Consider the following 16,631-nt stretch of genomic DNA (forward strand, 5'->3'; position numbering starts at 1 on the left):
ATTTCTTTTTATGCATCCACTCCTTGTGACATGTCTCAGGGGGTACGTGGCTGGAAAAGGTTTAGGAACCAGTGCTCTAAACTAAGTTTGTGGGATAAGATCTTTCAAAAAATGCAGACCAAACTGCAGTTGTTTGTATTCACTTACACAGCATGTCTGTACAATTTACTGGAGTCATCAAAAACAGCAGACAGCAGCCATATCTCAAGTCTAATAACAGAAGACGGGAAGCTGTTTTGATCCTTAATGACTGTGTCAGTCGTTATAACTTACAACACAGAAGGTCAATGTAGACCTCATACTAGCAAATTAGACTAGCACCTATAGTACAAATAACACCATCTATTAATGTGTCTGAATGTGTGGTATTGGCACTGCCAGTTTAGGCCTAAAGAGATATGAGTTTTAAAAAAAGACCACCTAATTTAAATGTATTCATTACATGCTTGTTAAAAGCTAACTTCTATAAGCACAATAACCAGATGAAACATATGGCAGTGTTTATATGTAACATAGGCAACCTTAAAATGTTTTGCATGATTCAACTGTGGGATTTAACTGAATTCTTTAGAAGGACAGGCTAAATTACTTTATTTTCAACTTTAAGGCCAACCTAGATTTTAACTATTTAACAGGCCACTAATCTAGTTTATCGCTTTGCGCTTTCACAACCAAACATGTATCTAAACACATTGTTTTAATAAAAAAATACTATTGATATTATTATTATTACTGTTATTTAACATGTAATTAAACAGAAATGTTCATTAAATATAAAAGCAGTTTGCTTATGTTGTTAAAGAAAGGCTAGATTTGACATTAAGAGATGTTCAAAGGCAACAAAAAAAAGCCTTAAAAGAAATACGGGGTTTAACAATATGTAACGTTATAAAGGTTCATAAGGGTGAAGCTTCTCCAGGTTTGCTCATCATATTTCAGAAAAAAACCCCTGTGCACCATGAACATGCGGACTGATCTATGCCAGAGAGGAGGAAAGCAGTGACATGGAATTTTCAAACCATATTGTTTTGTCCTTCCGCACTGAGAAGCAAAATTTCCATCTTACTTAGTTTTTCTAATTTAAGACAACTCAAATAAACTGGGTTGATCGACTTTTTGGATGAAAAGTACTGGTAACCTACTTAAACTGAGTTCTAATAACAAGTTGATAAAAACTGAGTTCAGTCTACTTAACAGAAAATTTAAAGATGCTGACACACACAGACGCAGCGGCTCACTGCTCCTCACATTCGGTGCTTTGTTTTTTACTTTTTCCATGTGTATATGTGTGGGTGTATGCGTTTTCTATTACTATACATCAAGTGGAGTCCACTTACAGTCGACCTTTTGAGTTTACACTGTGCAAGGAACATTATGTCGGACTATCACCACTTCCATGGCATTCCGGAGGACATACTAAGAACTCCAGGGTCTCCATGGTTGGTTCTTCCCAGCGGTAAGCCAAAGAGGAAACATAAACAAAGGAGGCAAAAGCGTGGCTGCACTAGCAAAGCTAAAGAAACAACCATTTAAGCCACCGCTTCCAAGTATCTTCCTCTTCAACGTCAGGTCCATAACCAACAAAAATGACAAACTGAGATTACAAACTGCAGTCAACAAGTATGTACAGGACAGCAGCATTGTACTATTCACAGAGACTTGGCTGCTGCCATCAATTCCGGTATTTACCAATACCTTATCCGTAGATTAATTCCAAACAGCTCTCATGTTTCCTCATTTTTCCAATCTCCTAACATGGGGACGTGTTGGGTGCCCAGAAACCTAACATATTGACAATTTTTCACCTAGCATAAAATGTTATAATTTGGGAGGGAGAACCTGTTGGGACTGAAGTGTATTTGTGAAACTGTTGGACTGTTCCATTATCAGTGTCTAACATTATGTGTATGACAGCGATGTAATGTCCATGTGTGCATGCTGAAAGAGACTGTGCTGGTCTGACCCCCCTCCTCCTTTCAGGGTGGAGCCTGCTGGAGTCCAGTGGTTGAGACCAGGTCTGAGGAAGTGTAAGTGTGTTTTTAATGTGATCCATGAAAACAAAGCAGCACACATTCAACCATCTTCAAACTGTCACATCACTCATTCACATCTCTGATGTCAGGAGGCATCAAAGTGTCAATCAGTGAACAGATGATGGATCAATAACTGCAGCTGGATTGTGTTTGTTCTCTCCACCAGATTCCTGTCAACCCACAATTGATACAAACACAGTACACAGAAACCTCAAACTGTCTGACAACAACAGGAAGGTGACATGTGTGATGGAGGTTCAGTCGTATCCTGATCATGAAGACAGATTTGATGTTCATCAGCTGCTGTGTAGAGATGATCTGACTGGTCGTTGTTACTGGGAGGTCGAGTGGAAAGGAGAGGTTTGGATGACAGTGAGTTACAGAAGAATAAGAAGGAAAGGTGTCAGCAGTGATTGTTATTTTGGAGAGAATGATCATTCCTGGAGGTTGTACTGCACTAACGATGGTCCTATTTATGTTTGTCACGATACCAAATTCGTATCCACCACCACCTCCTCCTCCTCCGTCTCTAACAGAATTGCAGTGTACGTGGACTTTCCTGCTGGCACTCTGTCCTTCTACAGAGTCTCCTCTGACACTCTGATCCATCTCCACACCTTCAACACCACATTCACTGAACCTCTTTATCCTGGATTAAAAGTCTTTATGGGTGCCTCAGTGTGTCTGTGCTGAGTTGAGTGTAAAGAGTGTCCTCCTGTTAGAGAAACACTGACTGTTGAACAGATAGTTCAGTCTGTACATGTCTGTCTCTTTCACTCAGAAACATGTTTTCAGATTCATGGATTCAGTTGATGTTTTAAACTGTTGATTGATGATGTGACTGATTCCTTGTAAATTTCTTCATCTTCAGGCCTGAAGCTCAGTTCACAACCAGCTCCTCTGCATTTTCATCAAGCCTGAGCTCCTTAAAATGAATCCAAATGTTTGATTTCTCTTTCTTAATGGGATTTTTCCAAAGTCTCCACATGCTCTTACTGTTTCACTCATTGTTGGAAGCTCATAATTTGAAAATGTTTCAGCCATATAAGCTGAAAATATTGGCCCAATAGTTTTAAATGCAGTTATAACCAGAATATGATTGTTTTGAGGGATCATAATGCATATGGCTTATCTAATAAACAGCAAAGGCTTCAATCCTGATTTGAAAGTAGTCTTGTGTTTTTCCAATGTTGAACAAGAACATGGTGCAGGATGTTGGTACCAGCTTGGTTATCAAACACATGAAAAATGTAAATATGTGTGTATGGCACTGCATATGTTGTGTATCACTTTAGTTTGTATGAAATATGAAAACTATCACAAAGTGTCCTGGTGAAATATCTGCTGAAATTTCTGACAGACATTCGATTTATTGTTTTTTTGTTTTTCAATTTGATAAAATGCTGCATGAAAAACAAAGAGGAAGTGATGACAGATGTGTTTATGTCCACAAAGCAGAATGAGCTCTGTTGCTGACAATAAGTGATGTACAAACAGAGTGAGCATTTCTGAGGCCTTGGAAAGAAAAGAGAAGCACAATCACTGATTGTGAGCTCACCAACACACAAATTTACACTTCGTTTGTCTTCACAGAGAAAAACACACTTCTTGCTGCTGATGTTTCACAATAAAAGCCACGATAAGAAACAGAAAAGCTGTAAAAACATTTGATTGAATTGGGGGAAATGTCTGAATCTATCTAGTATTAAACTAAGAGTGTATAACTTGTATAAAGAGTATTTAGCGAATGTGAGGTTTCCATGGTAATGAAGCACCTTCATCACAGTGAAAACACACAGTTATAGCTGAAGTTACGTGGCTGAGCGTCCAATCCTGCTTCACTGACAGGCTTCTGGACTGTTTCAGAGAAACTATCAGGATCACTGCCCTTCAGTGGTCACTGTCAGTAACCACTACTCTTCACATACAATAATACTGGCATTAGGACACATTCACTGCAGTGTTTCAGCACTAATCAGCGCCATCAGATCTGATATTTTATCTAATCGCGATATGTTTGTAAACACATCTGATGGCTCGATTGTACCTGAGGAGACACTGGACAGCTTTGTCCTGGTTAATGCTGAGAACCTTCAGAAAGTTTTCTCCACAGTGAGACCCACCACATGTCTTTTAGATCCAATCCCTTCTTCACTCTTTAAAACACTTTATGGATTTTTTGAGGCTGAGCTTTTATGCATGATGAATTGCTCTCTTCAGTTGGGTGTCTTCCCTGCTGCCTTTAAAACGGCAGTGGTGAGGCCCCTTCTGAAGAAGAGCAATTTGGATTGTAATGATTTTAATAACTACAGACCTGTATCCAACTTACCATTTTTAAGTAAAATCTTAGAAAAACTTGTTTTTACTCAGATTAATGATTTTCTAAATGATAGACAGATCCTGGAGATATTCCAGTCTGGATTTAGGGTGAACCACAGCACAGAGACGGCTCTCCTAAAGGTTTTAAATGATCTGAGATGTAACTGGGACTCCCAAAAGCTCTCAGTCCTGGTGCTGCTGGATCTAAGCGCAGCCTTTGATACAGTAGACCACGCTATTCTTTTAAACAGACTGAAACACATGGTGGGCCTCTCTGGTGCTGTACATAACTGGTTCACTTCCTGTCTCTCTGACAGAACTTTTATGGTGAGTATGGATACATGCTCCTCTAAGATCCATAAAATGACATGTGGTGTGCCTCAAGGGTCGGTTTTAGGCCCTGTACTTTTTAATTTGTATATGCTCCCTCTCGGCAGTGTCATCAGGAGGCATGGAGTGAACTTCCACAGTTACGCTGATGACACGCAGCTGTACATCTCCGTGTCTCCTGATGACACCAGACCAATGGATGCCCTTTTTAACTGTATCTTAGATATAAGATCTTGGATGGCAGAAAACTTTTTACAGCTTAACCAGGACAAAACTGAAGTTTTAATCATCGGTCCTGAGGCTCAGAGAGAGAAACTCTTGTCTAAATTACAGGCATTTTCACTATGTCCTTCGCTACAAGTGAAAAACCTGGGTGTTATTTTTGACTCTGAGCTTGGTTTTATCCCACATACTAAACATGTAACCAAAACTGGATTTTATCATCTAAAAAATATAGCCAGAGTCCGCCCTATTCTCTCTCGGGCCAACACGGAGATGCTGATGCATGCTTTTATTACCAGTCGCATTGATTACTGTAATGCCCTGCTCTCTGGTCTTCCTAAGAAGAATATTTCAACTTTACAACTTTTGCAAAACTCGGCAGCTCGTGTGCTGATGAAGACCAGAGGGCGGGCCCACATTACACCGGTTTTAGAATCGCTGCACTGGCTCCCCGTGTGTTTCAGGATCGATTTTAAAGTTCTTTTATTGGTTTTTAAATGTCTTAATGGTCTTGGGCCTTCTTATCTCTCAGATCTGCTTTTACCATACGAACCCTCACGGACCCTGAGGTCCTCTGGTACTGGCCTTTTAATCGTTCCTAAAGTCAGGACACATACTCACGGAGAGGCAGCTTTTCAGTGGTATGGTCCTCGTCTGTGGAACAGCCTGCCGGAGGAGCTCAGGGCCGCAGAGAACGTACATGTTTTTAAGAACAGGCTCAAGACCCACCTTTTTAATTTAGCTTTTACTTAGCGTTTATTTATTTTATGCTTATTTATTCTATCCTGTTATTCTATTATTAATTTAGACTTTACCTAATATTTATTGATTTTATTCTTATTCATTTTTTAACCTTCTTACTCTATTTATATTTATATTTATATTGTATCCTGTTCTTATTTATTTTATCATTTTACCCTGTATATATCCTATTGTGTCATATCTCCAGTGTTTCCTCAGAGGGCGCTCTCTGCACCGGGGCTGTGATCGACTGTGGCTGCTGGGTCTCTGGGGGTCCTCTCAGCCTGGCTGGGGGGCTCCTTTGCCTCCCTCCTGCTGTGTGCCCAGCCTGGAGGCTGCGGTCTGTGACCGGCTCCCGGTGCAAACGGCTCCCTGTTATAGTGTTTCCTCACTTGGCTCATGCGAGCCCAGCCCAATTTTTACTCTTTAAGTGTGCGCGTGTGTGTATGTGTGTGTGTGTGTGTGTGTGGGGGGGGGGGGGGGGGGGGGAAGGGGGGATATGTGTGTATTCACATCATTTATGTTAATGAGAGTGTGGGGAGTGAGTTGGAGGGTGGGGTGGGCTGCTTTTAACTATGTAAAGCACTTTGTGCTACATTTTTTTTTTGTATGAAAAGTGCTTTATAAATAAAGATTGATTGATTGATTGATTAATGTTCATTAGTGTGATAATGATGCTTTATATGTGAACACAGATATTATTAAACTGATAGAATCACTGACACTGTCAGCAGAGATTTACTGACTGATGACATGTTACTGCCCTCAGGTGGTCACAGTGAGGAACTGCATGCTATTAAACCGGTGACAGGTGGTGTCCTTAATGAAGAGCATTTCTAACCAATATATATATTACAACAAAGAGCAATAAAAATCATTAATAACACTGGCTTCAATGAAGCTTCTGACTCACTCTTAATCAAATTAAAAACCTTCAATTTTATGAGCTGCTCGAGCTTCAAACAGTCCAAATTATGTAGAGAGCAAGATGATATCCACGAGGCCAAATATTCCGAATGAGTTTCAGGTCTAATAAAAACATGACACACTGAGAGGAAACTCCATGTTCAATAACGCAGCTGTAAGAACCAATAGTAAAATCACAGTATTACACTGCTGCTTGTGCGTGGACTTCTCTCAGGCCCTCCCCATGCTGTCTCCTTCCAGTCCATCCCTGAACCTGCAGGACCCACTCAGGGGAACCTTTGGATGACGGAGGCAGGTCACATGACTGAGAAGATGAATCAGGTGTTGTAGAAGATGGAGAAACAGGTTGGAAAAACTATGCTGATCGTTCTTTGAGCCTGAGATCACACATGTTGTGTTATTCACATTGTGTAGTAGACTCAGAAACACAAGACCAACATCACCACAGATTACGTTTTTCCAATGTGACTCTTCCACGGTGTCCCCTGAAGACACTATTGTGGGGACTCTACAATAGAACAAGGCAGACATCCTTCCTCTGATGAAGGCTTCTGAGTCCTGCGAGGTTTACAGCACAGAGTTTGGATTCAATGGAAGCCTTACCATAGTCAGCTATGTCAACAAGAAAGGAGTGGCTGCTGTAGAGGTGGCCCATGGTGCTGTGGTACAAGTTTACATTGCCACACTACACCTTTTCAACTGCTCAGCACCTTGAATTCAAGAATGGCCATTTTTACATCAGCAGTGCATGATGGCTCTTTCTTACTGAGCTCTCAAAGGAGCTCGTAGCAACACATTTGAGAAATCGGCTGGAAGGTCATCCCCAACTGTAAACCCCGATCGCTGAAGCAATGGGAAGGTGTGCGGTGACAAAAGACACAACTCAGCCAGAGGAAAAAAGCAGCCTGGACAAAGCACAAAGAAGAAGATTGATTTCAGTTTGAAGTAATGAAGATGGTAAAGTCAGCAGTGGGTGTGCAAAATGCAATGTAGCTATGTGGAGGGATTAAAGCCAGAAACAGGAAGTCTGTCACAACTCTATATGGTGAGGAGACAAGGCAAGAAAACACACGCACACACACACACACACACACAATGGATGTTGATATTGTTTTACTGCCATTGTGTATTTTTGAAAATTGGAAAGGGAAAAAAAAATGTGAGAAAAATGTGAGAAAAAATGACGAATATTTGACAACTGAAATCGTTCTTGGTCCAAATTATATGGCTGTTTGGTTTCTCCCATGTATAGGTCTGAGCACTCCTCGCTGTACTGCACACCAAACACTATATTGTTTAGTTTGTGTTTGGGAGTTTTGTTGTTGGGATCAAGTAGTTTGTGTCAGAGTGTGTGGCTGGGTCTGAAGTGGACCGGGAGGTCGTGTTTGAAGAAAATTCTGATTAATACCTGGGACTCTCCACCATTGGGTTTTAAAACTGAAGAAGCTTCTCAGAATGGGGTTTGAAACATCTTCAAGGAACTTAAAGAAGTCCAGTCTCTTTTCTTTCCAAGCTCCTTAGCCTACCATGACCTGGATGACTGAGAACCTCCACAGACAAAGACTTATGGGGTAACAGGTTCAACAGTTTCTATGTGGCCCCTGAAATCCTGCCTCTCTGTCACCTGAAACCGTTTCATTCTCACCTGTGTCTCCGAAGCCTTTTTCAAACAGTTCTCGCAATCACCTTTACCCTCCATTGCTGGCTAATCCCTAACCTCTCATTTCTTTGTGTCTCCATATGTTGTCCAGCTGTTCTCCCTGTTAAGCCTCTCAGGCTCAAATTAAGTTTTTGTTGCTAATGCACAAAAGAATAAGTGCAGTGGTACTTCTGAGTAAAAGAAAAACTCATAAAATATGTATGTGGGGTAATCAGGTTGTTAGCTTTTAACTGTTGCAAATCTACAACGCCTGCCTTGAGAAGGTTAAAACTTTCAATCAGATTTTTCTTCTTTTGGACCAAGGAAACGTTCAGCCTGTCAGATCACATGTCTTCAAGAAGGAAACCTGTGAATGCTGCAGCATTTCTGCTCAAATATTTAAAGGACGTTACAGCTCACCTTGCTCAGCAGCTCACCTGAAGGATAGTGCACCCTCTGCTGGTTGCTGCTCATGTTATTACTCCATGTTTTCTTCTCCTGATGCTCTTTGTTAGTCTGTAAGTAGTTGATGGTACAAATAAACCCTTTTCAAACCTTTTTCTTTCCATTCAGATAATTTAGACAGTTCTGATGACAGTCTTCAGTGGTCTCAGCCTCTCGTGTCGTCCAGCAGAGGATCAGATAGCAAATGAATGATGTCCAAACTGTCTTGCAAGTAAGAGCCAACTGAATGATCTGTATGTGTTTTCTTAGCACACAACTTGGATGCACAATCAATCTGTCAATTTTTTAACAGAGTGAGGGATTTTCAACACACGAAAGCCACTAGATTTCTTTGGAGTTTTTAATGTTGAAATGCCGCCCCTACTATCTGCCGCGGGAGTTCTCAGCTACGAGCTATTTTTTATTTTATTTATTTTTTTGCCGATGCCCGTGATGCCACCCCCCACCACTATGCCGCCCCGGGCAACCGCCCGTGTCGCCCGTATCAAAAAACGCTACTGCATATACAAATACAAAAGTGACAAATGGAAACATATTTACAATCCAAAGTCAGACTAACGGTTTTCAGTAGCACAGTCTTTTATTTACAGTCTGCTTCTCCTGGTGGTAAACCTCTATCACATGTTTGGATTAAAAATTAGGCCTATATAGCTGCTGGTTCCAGCTTAAGCAATATGTTAAAAATACTAAATTCTTCATTGATTTGAGCTGTGGGGTTTGCTATACACTGGCAGAAAATTGTAGAGTAAATGGTGAAAACAAAGAAACCAAATAACAAGATCCTTGAATTCCATCTTTTCTATTAACAGAAACTCCAACAAATTTGTGGCCAATTGATGATGTTTGGGACATGAAAAGTCCAGTCCAGCAGGTGGCGGTAATGCGCCTTAAAGCTTTAACCGCCCAAAAAATCCAAAAGAAGAAGAAGAAGAAGCCGAGTTCCCGCTTTATGGCGTTTTTCTCTCAGATTATTGTCAAGACTGATTTAAAGGTAAGCACCGAGCTAATGTTAATCCGAGTTTAGTTAATCTTGAGTTTAGCTCCTGAATGAGTCTTTCTGTTGCTCTCCTTGGTGTCTCTTCTCAAGTTTTTGTGAACCAGTTGGGAAAAAAATCTGACTAAATTAAATCAAGCTGCTATAAACTAGTTCACAGAAAGATATCAGCAAAAAATTTGTGAAACAGAGAAGAAAATAATTTTATTAGAAGAAAGCTTTTAAATGAGCTCATTGTAATCAGAGTTTCTGTTATTTTATTAATCTGTTATTAAGGCTACTTAGCATCTCTGTGGCACCTGCACAGTTTATGAATGCAGCTTGCTAACCAAGCTAGCTAGCACCACCGTTCATCCATATAAGGTCACTTCCGGCTCCAAAAGACCCAACATGTTGTCAAAGGAGCTTGCAAAGAAAAGCGTCTGGACTTCTTTAAGTTGCTTGAAGTTTTTCTGATACACCGGCTACATAGGGGATGACAATGTTGTTGCGTCTGTCTTTCTTATCCTCCCTCGCTGGTGTCTGATCTTCTTTTCTGTGCCTCTTTGCTGACCAGATAGGATAATCTTCCACGGCACACCTGATCATTTCTCACGGCACACGTATATGCCGCGGCACAGTGGTTGGGAAACACTCTACCCATTGATTGTTCTGTTTTCGTTCTTTGCCAGGGCCTTTTTCAAAGAGAAATTGACTATGTGCACGAGACAATGCTAACTTCCTGGTTTGAGACCGGATGTGGGGTTGTGCATTTCCGGTAGCTTTACTTTGCGGTCAATCGCTACTGCGAAGATATACTCCAAAATCATGTCCAAAACTCGAAAACGGAAAGATTGCGTTAAGTTACAAAGAGCAGAAGGTGGGAACACTCACCGCTGTTGTGTCATAAAAAAATCTAATGATCAATTTTGACGTTTAAAGAGTTTAGATCGATCAGTTGTTTACATCACTCAACACAAGCAGAACTGCATTACTGCAGCAGAAGACACATCGTCCACATTCAGAAGCACATCTCTGTATAGTGACTGGTCTTATGATTTAAACAGGCAAATGTTCAGCATTCAAACTACAGGTGAAGAATAGTCAAACCAGATGTTGCCCCCATTATGTCGATATCAGCTAGTCAAGTACACACCTACACAGCATGTTAACAAACCGTGAAAAAAGCCACACAAAAAATGAATGATTGCTGGTAACGGTTTCTATACATTAGTATTTACGAAGGGTATGTTGTGACTTACCTTCAAAATTACAGCGGTCCCTCGCTATAACGTGGTTCACCTTTCACCTCGCTGTTTCACGGATTTTTTAGTGCAAGTTTGCATGCTTTTTTTTTTACGTCACATTGTGTCCTGCGTCCTGATCGCTGCAGACGATCTCCTCCGTGACGTCTCTCCTGTACAGTACAGAATCGCTGCATCGATCGCTAGCAGTGTGACTCTGAAGTGCAGTACTGTATGTCCACGATGTCCACCAAACGTTTTGCACTGTCAAAAAATAAAATTGTCTACTTGATTTCACCTATCGCTGGTTATTTTTAGAACATAACACCCGCAATAAACGAGGGACAGCTGAGAAATATAACATTTGAATCCCTTTTCTCTTTTGCTCTGAGGCGCGGGGGGAAAATATCGACAAGTCGATGAACATCATTTACAGATATATTGGGTAAATGCCCAAGACATCTATAGAAATGTAAATCGCCACTTGATTCATTCATTTGTTTAACTTGTTTTGGACCGTAAACCAGGCGCGAATAGGACACCGGAAACAAAGCTCCCCACAGGAGTTTCCGCACCGGAAGTAGCATATGCTAACGTGCACATAGTTAATTGCTCTCCTGGTACTGGTGTGCCATACTGCTGAATTTGGTATCGGTGCTCAAACCTTTTGTGTTTGTTTCAAACAAGTTGTCCACCCAAGGAAGCTAAAATGTGTTCTGTGTGTTCTCAGATGAACATATGAGACACTTTGACTCTTCAGTGCAGTGTGGAGCTTAACAAAGTTCTGTTTTCTGTCCCAGCTGATCAGGAGGAGGAGAAGAGTCTGACGGAGCAGCAGAGGAAATTTCAGCTACTTGGACTCAGCTCAGCCACTGCAGAGAAAACAATGAGCTCAACACAGAAGGTGACAGATACTAGTGTTAAGAAATACTCCATTAAAAGCTGAAGTACTGATATGTATATTTTATGCTAAACTAAGAGAACCGTGTGCAATATTAATGTAATGTAGAAATAATGTATACAATGTATACAATGCCTACATCTTAGACGGTGACGTTGCCTCTAAACATCAAAATGAGCAGGGAAGATGTTAAAGTGGGATTCAGCAGGATTCAACCCTAACATCAGCTGTAGTGGCTCAGTGTGGGGAAAAGGGTCACAGCTCACAATCATTTCTATTGAGAGCTCCAGTAGATTTTTTTAATGTACAGGCTGTGATCAGCTGACATGCTGCTCTCTGTGAATTCATCCAGATGTCAGCAGATGTTTCATGAGTTGTCCTGGCTGATTTCCTTTCTCTACACTGACAGTACACTGTCTTTATATTAGACACTAAACTGTTGGTATGTGGGTGGAGCTCAGTGAATGAATGTCAGCATCATGAGCTTAAGTTTAAGTTAATCTCTGCTACACTTGATGTAATCTAACTCTGACATGAGCACCACAGTCACTGTGCACCAGTCACACACTGTTCTTTACTTAAATCCATCACATTACAGTAAACTTGCCTGCTTATCCTGCACTAACCTGCAGAGGATTTTACTGCAGTCTTTAAATCACATTGTGAGACAAACTGCACACAAACAGTTTGTGTGTTTACTGATGTTTGTTGGGCTGATAGAATCGCTGCATTTGAAATTACCTGCCACAACATTTATTACTATTCTGAGTGTTAGCATTAATATTTGTGTACAAGTAGGAGGGATGGGAATGATTTTAGAGTGTTTGAACAATGATTAATTATCTTTAACACCAGGTTGGATGTAATGTGTACTACTACCAGTAGGTGGGGATAGGGGACCTTTAAGGTGTTTGGTGCCACACTCCACCTTCAGGTTTAAAACTAGCAGGGCTCGCAAAATCGCTAGCCTGACGTCCCGGGGCTAGCGATTTTTCCAGTCGGGCTACCAAAATCTATCTCTGCCCTGCCCGTCGGGCTATCATAGGAAGGAAAAATATATGTCAATGCTTTTACATTCTTTTGGAAATGTAGCTGGGTAATTATGTCTTTGGCATCGGTGAGCCACTGTCAATATGTGACATATTGAAATTGCGTTTGAATTTGCGCTTGTTTTTTGGTTTTACTTTGCAATCGCGCGAACTGTGTATAGAGAGCGACAGCACTGATCTGTGAGTGATGATAATTTGTGCACCAATTCCTCTGACATCGTCTTATTAATCGTTAGCTTACTATGCAAACATGACAAGTGAAATCTCCCGCAGCAAGCTTAAACATGTGAGAGGTTGATCGCGCAGAGAATCGCTGAGCTTATGTGAGTGCGTGTGTAAAAGCAGCAGGATTTATATTTCAGTTCTGCTGAGCCAAATAAGACAGTGCAGCTTTATGGTTTCATGGACAAAAGAATTTCTGTGGCTGCAATATGACGAGCTAAATAACCAGGGCTGCACATAAGTGGTCCGCAGGTGCGCATTCGCTGTCAAAATAAAAAGCGCACACAAGATAAGATGTTGCAACGCGTGTTTGCATACATAAGATTTTCTGGAGGAGGACAGACATTTGTTTAGAACTCTTAAAGATGTTGAAGAAGCTCCTTTAAGCAATTACTTTGGTTTTCCTCCACCTCCAAAGAAATGTCAGAAGGAGTCCAAACCACAAAAGAAGCACGTATTCTCGGAAAAGTGGTTGCAGGAGGTGAGCTGGCTTCAAACAAATGATGAACGCACAGAGATGTGGTGCGGAATGTGCCGTGAAAATCCCACTCTAGCGGACAAAAACAGTGCTTTTTATATGGACGCAAACGCGCTGTAAACATACACGGCAGACCCAGTGGCATTTTGATGCTTTTTATTAAAGCTTTGACGGTTGCTGTCCACAATACTCACAGAGCTGCAGCTCTCCCGCTGCCCGCTCAACACTATCACAACAATACAACCACAGGACCCAGTACAATATTTAATTCGGCGGGGCGTGATTGCGGATGCCGTGCAGGTGCGTCCGCCATCTCTGCACGGCACCGCAGGCCACGCCCCGCCACACGCGCGTTGCAACTTCATATCTGGTGCGCGTCTTTTATTTTGACAGCGAATGCGCACATGCGGACCACTTATGTGCACCTGTATAAATAACATAATGTTCTGCCGGGTGTGTTGTTGGTTTTCCCTCGATTTCTGAGTCGACAAGCGCCTTTGTTACTGGGACCAGTAATTTTAAGAAAGGCCCCCATTAGAACCCATGAGAAATGCAAGAAATGCATTATTGCTCAGTCTGCAATATCTTTCCCAGAACAAACAACAATTGCAAATAACATACTAAAAATAAACCTGAAAAATCTGTTTAGAACAGCGTACTATGTTGTAAAGAGTGAACTACCACTGGCAAAATTTAGCAGTCTTTGCAAACTTCAAAAAGCAAATGTCCTAGATCTTGGTTCCACTTGTCACTTACCCGTGACTTCAGTGGAAATTTTGAATTCAGGATCTGACACAGACTGATTCATGTTCTACACAGTTCTTACAAGTTCATAGAAATTTCTGTTCAATTAGAACCAAGTATTTGAGTTGATGATTGTAATTTTTATACAATGTTGTAATTTGTGTTTCATGTTTTGTTTGTTTTGAGTCCCTGCCCAAAGGGCTACCAGGGATTTTGAAATTTTGCGAGCCCTGACTAGTGTTAATGGAGGGAGTTTGAAGCTTCAGTTTGTTCAATGACTGCATTTCACTCACTGCCTCTGCTTGTATCTCTGTCACTGCAGGACCAACATGGACCGAGAAGTCAGCGCTCTCAGGAGGCCGACAAACCTCACAGAAGAAAGAGAGAGAAAAAAAACACCTGTGACGAGTGTGGGAAGGATTTTACCTGGAAGTTTAAACTAAAGCAACATCAGCTCATCCACACTGGAGAGAGACCGTTCAGCTGTGACTTGTGTGGAAAGTCGTTTTCCTGGAAGAATGCCCTAAAAACACACCAAGTCGTCCACAGTGGAGTTAAAGCTTACAGCTGTGATCAGTGTGGCAGAGCTTTTACTCGAAGTAGCCACTTACAGAGACATCTAGTTACCCACTCTGGAGTTAAGGCATACAGCTGTGACATCTGTGGAAAAACCTTCAGCCGGCTAGGGTACCGAAATATACACCTACGCATTCACTCCGGAGAAGATGTGTACTGGTGTGATCAGTGTGGCAAATACTTTACAACAGACGCACAGTTACAACGCCACATGTTTACCCACACTGAGGAGAGACCTTATCAATGTGACCTGTGTGAGAAGACTTTTAAAACTCCACAGTACCTGAGACAACACCAACAGATCCACACCAGAAAGAGACTCTACAAGTGCAGTTACTGTGAGGTTTGTATTTTTATTTTATTCTTGTAAGTTCAGTCTGACTGTTTGGAACAAGTCTGCTCATTAAATTGTGTTAGCATGTTAGCACTTCTACTGCACCGAAGAGTAGCTCTGAGCCATTATTCAGGTTTTCATTTCATTTAAGTGTAAGTCAGAGGTTACTGTAATATTAAATAAGTATTGCTGTAGTATTATGGTGGTAGTATTGTAGTTATTGTAGCCCAGTAAACTGAGTGTGTTAATCGAAACAGTAAAATGTAATTGGACGTCTGCAGAGATGCTCTTTATTTCAGGCGACTTTCAGGATAAAAGTGTTGAAGGACTGACTTACACTGTCTTTGTGTCTTTGTTTAGAAGCAGAGCGACACAGATGGATCCACTTCTCAACCCTGTCATCGCTGTGGTGGTGGGAAAGACTTTCGTTGTGACATCTGTGGAAAAACTTTCAGTCAGCAAGCCGGCCTAAAAATACATCAACGTAAACACACTGGAGACAAACTGAAATACTGCAAAGAATGTGGGAGAAGCTTCCCCACATCAGCTGAGTTAAAACAACATGAACTCTTTCACAGTGGGGTCAAAAAGCACCTCTGTGATCAGTGTGGGTCATCCTTCACCACTGCAGGTAACCTTAAAAGACACAAACGAGTCCACACAGGAGCGAAACCATACAAGTGCAGACACTGTGACAAAAGCTTCTCACAGTCAGGTAGTCGTAACGAGCATGAACGTACACACATGGAAGGAAACTACAGCTGTGAGCAGTGTGACAAGAGCTTCAGTAATCTCAGTTCATACTCTGCACACAAACGATCCCACGTTACTAATAAACTGTTTCACTGTTACCACTGTGCCAAAACATTCACTTCATCATCTGCTCTGTGCAAACATCAGCGCGATCACGCAGGGCTGAAATCGTTCCCATCACAGGATCAGAGTGACTCTGAAGAGAGAGAAACATCCTCTGGTTTCAGAGTCCAACTTAAAACCCTGGAGATCAGGCTCCACAGAGTTCAGGTCGGCTCTCCTTAAAGTTCAAATGAGGCTGTGAATCAAACTGTTCCTGTAGTTCAATGTTAATCTTTATAAATTGTTCCTCTGTAGTGTTTGTGTTCAGTCGTTACCTTTTTTTTTCAGTGGTTGGAGTAAAAATCAGTTTCCTGTTCTCAAGTTTTTATTGAATGTATTTTGTTAAATAAAGTTAAAAAAATGTTAAATAAAGAATTGTTTGAACGACAAAAATTTTGAGCCATGATGTCATTTCCTGTATTTCAGAGTAAAGACTGAAGTGACAAATGGAAACATGTTTACAGTCATGGAATAAACACTGATGGGTCATCTGTAGGAAGTTCTATTGCTGACCTGACAGACTCGACCTTGTTTACAAAGAAAGAAAGGAACTGATGACACGTGTCAGCAGAGGCTTTC

The 16,631-nt window shown here is 41.2% G+C and overlaps 2 protein-coding genes and 1 long non-coding RNA gene across 3 annotated transcripts in view; all 3 read left to right on the forward strand.

Annotated features, from left to right (window-relative positions):
* Positions 1 to 16,631, forward strand: part of LOC113028755 (leukocyte elastase inhibitor-like) — a 373,460-nt gene that overhangs the window by 313,426 nt on the left and 43,403 nt on the right. The gene's annotated exons all lie outside the window — the stretch shown is intronic.
* On the forward strand, positions 1,886 to 3,194 carry LOC145430912 (uncharacterized). The gene is made up of 2 exons (XR_013911247.1): positions 1,886 to 2,027; positions 2,200 to 3,194. It is a non-coding gene; the product is annotated as an uncharacterized LOC145430912 (long non-coding RNA).
* Positions 9,590 to 16,453, forward strand: LOC113028750 (uncharacterized). The gene is made up of 4 exons (XM_080306406.1): positions 9,590 to 9,667; positions 11,694 to 11,797; positions 14,610 to 15,206; positions 15,558 to 16,453. Exons 2-4 carry the CDS (start codon positions 11,780 to 11,782, stop codon positions 16,233 to 16,235), a joined length of 1,293 nt encoding a protein of 430 aa, XP_080162532.1. The 5' UTR covers positions 9,590 to 9,667; positions 11,694 to 11,779; the 3' UTR covers positions 16,236 to 16,453.

The sequence above is a fragment of the Astatotilapia calliptera genome, chromosome 9 (genome assembly GCF_964374335.1).
Source record: "Astatotilapia calliptera chromosome 9, fAstCal68.1, whole genome shotgun sequence".
Classification (NCBI taxonomy): domain Eukaryota; kingdom Metazoa; phylum Chordata; class Actinopteri; order Cichliformes; family Cichlidae; genus Astatotilapia; species Astatotilapia calliptera.

Bases quoted from the DNA above. Each gene is read 5' to 3' on its own strand.
- LOC113028750 (XM_080306406.1), top strand. The intron at 15,207-15,557 runs GTTTGTATTTTT...GTCTTTGTTTAG, and splicing joins ACAAGTGCAGTTACTGTGAG to AAGCAGAGCGACACAGATGG.